A 10,901-nucleotide genomic window follows, 5' to 3' on the forward strand; every position below is an offset into this window, starting at 1 on the left:
CTTTATCGTCAATACGCTTTGAAGGTGGACCGTAATCATGGCGAGTTTAGCAAGAAACCTGGGGAAGATTAACTACAAAAGTTCGGTGCTTTTCTTGTGTGACATGCAAGAAAAGTTTCGTGGAAACATTCAATACTATCCACAGATTCTAACTGTAGCAAACAAGATGCTCCAGGGAGCTCATGCTATGGATATGCCGGTGATAGTCACGGAACAATATCCAAAAGGTCAAAGTTCTAACATATTGTACAGGGCTCATGAACACTATTATCTGTCATAAAGAACACTATTTACAGGTCTATTCATTGTGACAACACATTATTAAAATCTGTTGTGCACTTATAAAAGTTACAAATTTAGAAAAAAAAAAAACATTTTTGTAACAGGAGAGGAGAAAATATAGCGGCCAGAGCGGGATTCGAACCCAGGACCCTCCGAACACTAGCCGAGTACTCTACTGACTGAGCTACCTGGTTACCGATGATCAACCCAGTCCAATCCCGCTACACGTCCCTCCTTTCTCGAAGTCTTTGCCCTCGAAGACACACAAGACCGTTCCAAACACCATCACCAGGGGTCATTTAGTTTGGCGCCAATTCTGTAACAGTAGAGGAAAAAATGTAGCGGCCAGAACGGGATTCGAACCCGGGACCCTCCGAACATTAGCCGAGTGCTCTAACGACTGAGCTACGTGGTCACCGATGATCAACCCAGTCCAATCCAGCTACATTTTATTTAAAATAGTTTGTCAGAAGTCTGATTAGAGTTTCATTATAGTAGGGGATTACTACTGTAAGCGTATCGTACGTCCTACCACACCTGACCCAGGTTCTGGCAAGGGGTTTCGGGCCTTATTGGCATAAATACCACATGCAAGAAATAAAGAACTCACGTGAACATTTCTATAAGTTTATTAATTCTTTTATAGGTGAAAGGTGATATACATTGTACACACACGTGCACGCCGCCCTCTTACCTAGGCCGCCGCTAGGACACTTACAATTAGAAAGGGACAGCGCCTGGCTTCTTCCCAACAATGCACGCACATATTACACACACAAGGAGGACATGACAGTGACACAGTTTAACATGGACTCACCATTTAAGTTCAGCACAACAAGCAACCCTCACACAGAGACTACACAACGACATCTACTGGACAGCCCCCAGCTCAACGAAGCTACTCTAGACTGCCCAGCGGTCACACGTGCGCCGGTGGTATATTGACCCAGCTGGGCCAATCACCAGCGCTGACAGATAGACACACACCCCCCCTCACTTACATCCAATCACACGACATCTCACGCACGACGGAAATACACACATACAACATGGTGGACATAGTACACAACAGACGAGAGATCCCAGCGACGACAACATATAATCATTATATTTACAGGTAAAACATTCTCACTCCTAACTCACAATCGTTCCAATACAGCACACATACACACACTAGCTCCATCACATACTCTCGCGCATCCAGTAGGCCCACGTCATGCATTCCATAGCGAACTTCCACACTACTGTACATTACTCCAACAATGTTAGAGGTATAGCATGACAAGACACTTTTGAAATATAATGTCGTGTCGACAGTCAGCAAAGTAACGTCCGATAAAAGAAAACGGCTGACCAGTTGACACTCATGTTATGGGAGTATACTGTACATGTACAAGCAATTTATTGAAAAATACAAAAAAAAAAAATGCCCATTCTAAATTTATTTCAAGCATTAAATTGCTTTTGTTAAGAAACCATGCATAAAACAAAAAACATAAAAGCATTAACAAAGTATCTATTTGTCTACATTATTCATAATTGTAATCTCATAAAAACCTTTCTACATATCATTGTTATAGATCTCAGCCCAGCCCCTCCTTAACTTGATGTCATCCAGCCCTCAGTAACATATAACCTTCCTTCATTTCATTGTTACAGGTCTTGGCCCTACTGTATCAGAACTTGATGTCAGTCAATTGAAAGTTTATCCAAAGACACAGTTTTCAATGTTGATACCTGAGGTTGTGGATAAGTTGTCATCTATGAAAGGTACCTTTTATGTTTACCACTTTGCATATACATGAAACGCAGGCACCTTTTGCTTAAAATAGTGTTCATTTTTTAAATGAAGATAAAACCAAATCTAGACTAACCTTTCACAAAATCAATGCACAAAGTATGCTACAAATCAAACTGCAAAAATTGAGTCTTCGAAAAGGGGAGAAGTATAGTTTGATGTTTCCATAGTGTAATTTACATTTACAACCTGTTAATACTGATTTCATAATTGATAACCATTTGTTCTTATACAGTTGTATACAATTTTCGAAAGATTAACTAGTAATGAAGTAAATTAAATCATTTGTACAGTGTGCATCTAGGACATTTTAAGATATGTTTTTGACATTTGATTTTACATGATATTCAGAACAGTTAGAAAAGCATCAGTTCATTGTGATATCATGCGACTTTGGGATAAATTTAGTTTTAGCAGCTATCTGTCTTCTGTAGCTAATTTTTGCTGTGATGTCCACTTAATACAGGTTAGACTGTTAGCTACATTTAACAATAGGCTTATATACATTATGTACTTGTTTAGTTAAAGAATACCTGTTGAAATTTGTACCATCTGACATAATTTTGTTATTATTATCTGCAGAGACAAAATCTGTAATTCTGTGTGGCATAGAAACCCAAGTCTGTGTCCAGAACACTGTGTTAGATCTATTGGAGAAAAACTACGATGTCCATATCATCGCCGATGCCTGTTCCTCTAGGACTATGGTTGACAGGTGAGATAATGGTAACATAAATATCTGTGAGACATTCATTATCCTGCCTGCATATGAAAATGGCAAGTGCATAATAATCCAGGGATGTTTGTGGTTGTTTTGAGTATGTTGAATATCAGATGCAAAATGATTTTGAGTCACTCTTTCATACCGGTAATATGTAGATATGAAGGATAGGGATATTTTACCATGATAGGAATACCAAAATGTGGTAGAATCCTTGATAAAACTAAGTTTTACTACAATTTATGATCCTTGAATATCTATATCCTTCACATACATGTACACACACAAAAGAGTCTAATAATTCCATGATGAATGTGTTTATTAATATTGTTATATCTTTTCTCTACTGATGTTGTAGATCTAAATGATAACAAATGGACTTCCATTGAATACCTACAGTTATACAATGTATTTTATATAATTTGTCCATAAATCAGCAGGTAGTGATTATAAATTTTGATATTGTGTATACAGTACAGTTTGTTGCAATAGTACAGTTTCTCAGAATGTTTTGCATGACTTCTAAAAATTCCTGTCTCCTACTATAGTTTAGGTTTAAGCATCAAGACACAAAATGACCGACATACAGCCATCTAACTTTCTTGTTATTCTTGTGTTCCAGGATGTTTTCCTTCCAGAGGATGAAGGAGGCTGGAGCCTTTATCACTACTAGTGAGAGTATGTTACTTGCCCTGTGCCAGGATGCAGCTCATCCCAACTTCAAACCAATACAAAAGCTGATCTGGGAGTCAGCACCTGACAGTGGCCTTCTCAACACATCCATCAAGGGAGAGACAGCTCTCTAGGCAAACTAGGTTCTGGTTATAGTTTAGGGGTTGGGGATCTGGAGAAATTGGGGCTATAGGTGTAGGGATCTTGAGAAATTGGGGCTATAGGTGTAGGGATCTTGAGAAATTGGGGCTATACAGTAGATGTAGGGATCTGGAGAAATTGGGGATAGGTGTAGGAATCTGGAGAGAATGGGGTTAGGGGTTAAGGCATCTGGAGACAATGGGTTTATGGGCTGGCATGTGGAGAGACTGAGGCTAGTGGTAAGCATCTGGAGAGATTGGGTCTTGGGGTGAATACCTGGAGAATTTCGGGCTAGGGGTGTAGGGATCTGAAGAGAATGGGGCTAGTGGTATAGGTAGAACGAATATATGTACCCAGCCTACTATAAGACGATGACATTATCTGTCTAATAGTCTTTTAAGCTACATTATTGCATCTAGGGGTATAGGCATCTGGAGATATTGGAGCTCAGGGCTAAACTTCTAGAGAGATTGAGGCTAGGGCTACACATCTGGAGGGATTAGGTATTGGGGTATAGGTATAGGTATCTGGAGAGATTGTGTCTTGGAGTAAGCATCTAGAGAGATTGAAGGTAGGGGTATAGACATCTCGATAATTTGGGGCTAGGAGCTGGCTTCTGGAGATATTTGAGCTAGGCACAAGCATATGGGATAATTGGGGATATGGGGTAGGTTAATCCAATAATATTAGATTATGATTTGAGAGATACTTTTGACAAGCTATGTTAAACATGATGTACATGTAATGTTCCAAAAGTGTCTGGTCATGCTAAACCTCTAACACTGTTGGCGTACTGAGTATGGGTAGGCATCTGGAGAAACTGGGGCTAGTGGGGTTGGGGTGAATACTGTATACATATACATGTAGGTGTCTAGAAACATGAAAACCAAAGAGATTGAGGTATAGAAGTTTGGGAAAGAGAAGGTGTGTTTATATAGATATCGGGGATAAATGGATGTCTATTGAAATCGGGGCAATGGGAATCAAGAAATAGAGAGAGAAAAACTCAGTGTAGGCATGAAACAGATTTGAGATATCAGGGAAGGGGAGACAAGCCAATTAATTTATTCAAATTTGATTTTCAATATTAATTAATATAAGTAGAGTATTAAATGAAAAATCTTTGATTAAGTACTGCAAATTAAAATGTAGGGATATTTATTTTATCACTCAATGGTAGCAGTAATGTGATTGACTTGAAATTTGTTTATTATCAGATTTTTAATGATTTTATTTACATTTCTAGACGGAATCAGTTGAGGAAATATGTTGTTATTTATATTCTTTATTTGACATGAAACATATTGCCTTATTTGTCATGAAATCTACAAATTTGTCCAATTTATTTGGTTATGATAAATATAGTGGTATAGGTTTTGTATGATGTAAAACTCATGTTAAATTACTATTTGTATTATCAAGACAATTAATAAATAGAAATGGAATAGTATTTGATATTTAAAAACATTCATCATACCGGTAGCTGTTGCTATACTGCTACTGTAAGCATACATATTTGAACGGCAATCATATTTTTGCGCTTTTCATGTCAGATATTTTGCATTGAAATATGATTCTGCTAATGGGACTTAATTCACATACCACATGATACCCGATAATGTTTGTGCGGGACTATTGTTTCTATTTGTGATGGAATGACGTCAAATGATGTTATCGCGGTATATCGTCATTTCAGCGGCACAATTACAAAGTGTTACATTCCATCACCACTGGAGATACTAGTCCCACACAAATGTTATTGGGTAACACATGTACATGGTACGTGAATTAGTCCCATTGTATTATCTGCATACTTTTAGTATATTAATCACTATGATTGTGAAAATTCATTTGTGAAAAAAATATTAAAAATAGATTTTGTACAAAAATTGAGTGTGTTTACTGTATTTAATTTACTATTTGTATAGTTAATTTTACTGTAGACATTAATTCAGTCGGTATTTGACACAGATTTCCTGCCTATGTCATGTTTTATCAATTATTATGATATATACCATGGCTTGGTAATTTGTACAAATCCCTGTGCTCATAAAAAGCTTTCAGCAATACTAGCTGTAATTTGCATGAAATGAGAAAAATTCAAGTACTTGCAGTACTTTGATGATATTATTATCATGTAGTCTTTACATGAAGAGAGTTGTTTGATCAGATTTTTGTATCGGTATTGATTTGAATATAATTTTTGTATCAAAATGAAATTCAATAAATAATCAAATTATACATGTATTTTTATCTTTAACAATAATTAAGTGTGGGGTTGTTCATCTCATAGGAATGAATTGTTAGTTTCTTTGTTGTTTGAAATTCAACAAAATGCCAATTTTTGTAGTTCAAACTTCTTTCACTGATGTAGCATGCATACAAATGTTTAATTATGTACTGTGTTAAAAGGGTTAGAAATACAGTGCATTGTCCATCATTCAGGAGCCTTGTATGATTTCCCCAGCAAGCTCACAGATCACAACCAAAGCGCTCTGAAATCACAACCGAGGGGCTTAGAGATGATAACCAATGAGGCTCGAAGGTCAAAACTGAAAGGTTCAGAGGTCATAATCAAGGGACACAGGGTTCATAATCAATGACTCAAAGCTGGTAACAAAAGGACTTGGAGGTCTCAGATGCCCAAAGAAGTTAAAATACACTAAGCACATGTGTAAGAGACTCGGATGTCATTCTATACGGGCTCAAGAGATCATATCCACAAGATCCAAAGGTAACAACCGAGGGGCACAGAAGTCATAACCAAGGGGCTTAAATGTCTTAACCAAGAGTCTCAGTATCGGGGTTGTAATCAAGGGAAACTGAGCCCATTATCAATGGCATAAAGCTCATAACAATAGGACACGGAGGTCATAACTTTTACAATGAGTCTTGGAGGTAATTATCTACGGACTCGAGGATATTTTCCAAGAGGTCCCGAGCTCAAGGCCACTGGGCATCCTAAGTTCATGGCCAAGGGGCGCAGGGGTCATAACCAAGAGGCTCAAGGCTCATAACCAAGGGGCTCAGGGGTAATAACCAAGAGGGTCAGAGGTCATAAACAAAGAGGCTCAGAGGTCACAACTTAGAGGCTCAGAGGTCACAACAAAGGGGTTCAGAGGTCATAACCAAGAGATACATATATAATAGAGGTCACAACCATGGACTCCGAGGTTATAACCAACGGACTCTGAGGTCATAACAAAGAAGCTCAGAGGTAATAACAAGGGGCTCAGAGGTCATAACCAAGAGACTCCGAGGTCATAACAAAGAGGCTCAGAGGTTACAACAAAGGGACTCAGAAGTCACAACAAAGAGGCTCAGAAGTCACAACCAAGGGGCTCAGAAGTCATAACCAAGAGACCCTGAGGTCATAACAAAGAGGCTCAGAGGTCATAACAAGCGTGTCAGAGGTCATAACCAAGAGGCTCAGAGGTCATAACAAGGGGCTCAGAGGTCATAACCAAGAGGCTCAGAGGTCATAACAAAGAGGCTCAGAGGTCACAACCAAGGGGCTCAGAGGTCATAACCAAGGGGATCAGAGATATAATAAGGTAACAACCATGGGCTCAGAGGTCATAACCAAGAAACTCCGAGGTCATAACTAAAGAGACTCAGATGTCACAACCAAGGGGCTCAGAGGTCATAACCAAGAGACTCTGAGGTTATAACAAAGAGGCTCAGAGGTCATAACAAGCGTGTCCGAGGTCATAACCAAGAGGCTCAGAGTTCATAACAAGGGGCTCAGAGGTCATAACAAGGGACTCAGAGGTCATAATCAAGAGGCTCAGAGGTCATAACAAAGAGGCTCAGAGATCACAACCAAGGGGCTCAGAGATCACCACCAAGGGGATCAGAGATATAATAAGGTAACAACCATGGGGCTCAGAGGTCATAACCAAGAAACTCCGAGGTCATAACTAAAGAGACTCAGATGTCACAACCAAGGGGCTCAGAGGTCATAACAAAGAATCTCAAAGGTCATAATCAAAAGGCTCAGGGGTCATTACCAAGAGGCTCAGAGGTCATAATCAAAGGGCTCAGTGGTTATAAATGTAACCAAGAGGTTTATAGGTCATAAACAAGAGGCTCAGATGTCATAACTAAGAGGTTAAGAAGTCATAACCAAGGGGCTCAGAGGTCACAATCAAGAAGCTCAGAGGTCATAACAAAAGGCTCAGAGGTCATAACCAAGGGGCTCAAGGGTCATGACCATGAGGCTCAGGGGTAATAACAAAGAGGTTCAGTGGACAGTAATCAAGATGTTACTAATATATTGTACCTGCAGCCAACCCCACACCAACCCCCAAAGATATGCTTAATTAGTTCCACTATAACAAAGAGACAGAATACGAATATATCGCAGCCTCCAAAAACATACATCAAATTTGTATATGCTACATAATTTTCGGGGCGAAAAGACGAAAAGAAGAAACGGCATTTATATATCAGCCATCGTACTCTCTACTGTTAGAAATCGCCTCCAACTTAAATGTGCAGGAAAATCTGTACACCAATTCCTTTGGACTACGATATTTTCAGTCAGCCCTTCATAATTTGTCTTCCATTCTAACGCTTCCTCACTCACAGCGTACATCCCGTGGAACTGCCAATTCACAACCAAAAATGCGGTGACCATATAAGGACAGTTGGGTTAATCTGTCTGAGAACAAAATGCACTGTACATTGTATGTGTAAATATGAATATCCTTTTCAGCTAACCATGATCAAACTCAAAGAAAACACGTTCTTATATATTCTGTCATCTCTCTGTTCTTCTTTTCTAGATAGATCTGCCAGTTCTTTGCACCTGTTGCGTACACTGTACTTTTTCAGCTGGGTGGGGTTGTCAAACGCGGAGGATTTCCTCAATAGTGACACAATGAGCAGATTCGCATTCAAGCCATACCTTTGGAATTTTACAAGTGGAGAGAGTATAGGTCGTAAACCGACTGAATCTTGAGTAACAATTAACGGCATTCGCGGTTAGTTTTCAAAGTTGAAAAATGGCCAGAGACCAATTTTCAACGGAGGTACCTTATCAACGTGACACCGGCAAGGTTGTAGGAGCCTCACATCTGACCAAGTTCGTCTCCTGTGGTCCACAATGTTGTCTATGTTCCTCAGACTTACATGTTTTTCAGTTTGAACTTCCTGATTTCCTTCTCCGTCCTACAACTGTGTCACATTGCACTATCTTCGTTTAAGGCCTTATTCACTATTTTCCACAGCTGCATCCTGTCCTTGGTTTCATACGTGTGCTTTAGGGGAATTTCTTTTTCACATGATGCTTTGCTAACATTCCTTTCTCCCTCTGTACCACCATCTCTGGAGTCTTGTCTTCACCGTAGATCTCCTAAATGAGTTATAATGAGATGGGGAGTTGTTGCTTAGCGGATCAGTTGTTCAGTCAACATTTGTGAAGCGTTTTGATGTACTCTTGACCATCTTCACAAGGATTTGCTGGTGGTTCATCGCAGCACCACTTCTGTCAACACGATAAATTGACACACCACAAAGGGCATTGTCAAAAGAGGAAATCCAATTTTGTTATGAACATACTCTAAAGTCTTGTATATGGAGACTCCAGGTGTTGTTTGAGTCGGTCAGACTTACTGTAAGCTTACATCTTGCCAATTATTCTGACAACTGAATCTGATAGAGAGAATGTCTTAATTTACCATGCATGGTTCCATATAGGAAATATTGCCGACACCCGATCTTAATGGCCAGGCATTTTAAAAACTTGTGTTTCAATATATATTACAGTCGATCAATTCACCCATGAAACGTCTGTTGGGTAGCAATCCAAACCCTGTTGCTGTCTTCGCAGAGTTCGTCTGTCTGTCTTCTGGTCTGATTATAAAGTGAACATCCATCACGTAATGTATGGATCTCTCTAATGCCTGAAGTGATGACTCCTCACAGTAAAATTGAAGCTCGATTTTTTATAATCCTTAAAGTGAATAGTCGGGCAAAGAAAACCAGTTTAAATGCGTTCATTAGCCTTCCAAAAGTTCTCACATATTAATACGACGGTCAAGTTCTGCTTAGTTTCCCAGTTCTGACCATTAAAGTAAAGAAAAGTTGAAACTTTAAAGTGAACAGTCGGGCAAGGATGGCTAAAGTCGGTAAAATGGTGTGAATGTATCCAGGATAATTTATTATGAAATGGAAAAATAAAATCTCTCGTCAAAATCCGTCTGCGTACAAAGAAATTAATTTAAAGTATGGAAATTCTAAAACGTCCTCCCGGCTCACTATGTCCGTGGTTACATTTCCACGCAGCCTCGCTTTCAATGCTTTCACCTTTTCTTTACTTTAATGGTCAGAACTGGGAAACTAAGCAGAACTTGACCGTCGTATTAATATGTGAGAACTTTTGGAAGGCTAATGAACGCATTTAGACTGGTTTTCTTTGCCCGACTATTCACTTTAAATACCTCTTTTTCTTCACATTCAATATAGTCGTTACAATATTGTAATCACATTCAATATATTCTTTACGATATTGTATTCACATTCAATATATTCGTTACAATATTGTATTCGCATTCAATATATTTTTTACGATATTGTATTCACATTCAATATATTCGTTACAATATTGTATTCACATTCAATATATTTTTTACGATATTGTATTCACATTCAATATATTCTTTACGATATTGTATTCACATTCAATATATTCGTTACAATATTGTATGTAGCTCTCATGAATGAAAGTTGGCACTCGTCTGACGTCTTTTCCTTACTCAAAAAGGAGATGGTCCTCGATTGTTTTATATTATTTTAATGCTTCTCTTCCAGAAAATCCCCCTGTGTATGGTAGAATTCCCTCAGGATTTATTTGCTATTGGGTGAGATAAACTCAAGGCTCCTCGCGGTCTGAGGAAAACAAAATGCGATTCCCTCCTAATGAACTATGAACTTGTACACACCTGTTAAAATTTAAATCATTGTCACAGAGTTCTTGTATTTGTATTTTTTATACAGAACGACAAGATAATTATGAAGTTATTGTAAAAATATACTATAAACTATAAATACCTTTAAATACTATAGTATCAAAATATGTGTGTGGACATGAATGTTTTCCAAGCTGCTGTAGAATGCGATACATATGACTGCAAGAGATAATGCTGGCGGACATCTTAGATTTCGGATTGGTAGCCATTTTGAAATTAAAATAAGAACAAAAATATCTATTTATCAAATACCATCAAAATTTCAATGGCTATTTTTGCAGGTATTTATCAGCTTAGCCAATTAGACGTGTTACAT

General features: G+C 38.4%; 1 protein-coding gene across 2 annotated transcripts; it reads left to right on the forward strand.

Annotated features, from left to right (window-relative positions):
* The first annotated feature begins 4 nt into the window (after positions 1-4).
* On the forward strand, positions 5-5,855 carry LOC138330054 (isochorismatase domain-containing protein 2-like). Of its 2 annotated transcripts, XR_011209516.1 has the most exons (5): positions 5-227; positions 1,942-2,052; positions 2,663-2,795; positions 3,424-3,666; positions 3,698-5,855. XR_011209516.1 is itself a non-coding variant. In XM_069277429.1 (4 exons), exons 1-4 carry the CDS (start codon positions 38-40, stop codon positions 3,605-3,607), a joined length of 618 nt encoding a protein of 205 aa, XP_069133530.1. In that variant the 5' UTR covers positions 5-37; the 3' UTR covers positions 3,608-5,855. The 2 variants fall into 2 exon arrangements, 1 of the variants encoding a protein (XP_069133530.1); XM_069277429.1 differs by having other exon boundaries at positions 3,424-5,855.
* The last annotated feature ends 5,046 nt before the right edge of the window (positions 5,856-10,901 follow it).

The sequence above is a fragment of the Argopecten irradians genome, chromosome 8 (genome assembly GCF_041381155.1).
Source record: "Argopecten irradians isolate NY chromosome 8, Ai_NY, whole genome shotgun sequence".
Classification (NCBI taxonomy): domain Eukaryota; kingdom Metazoa; phylum Mollusca; class Bivalvia; order Pectinida; family Pectinidae; genus Argopecten; species Argopecten irradians.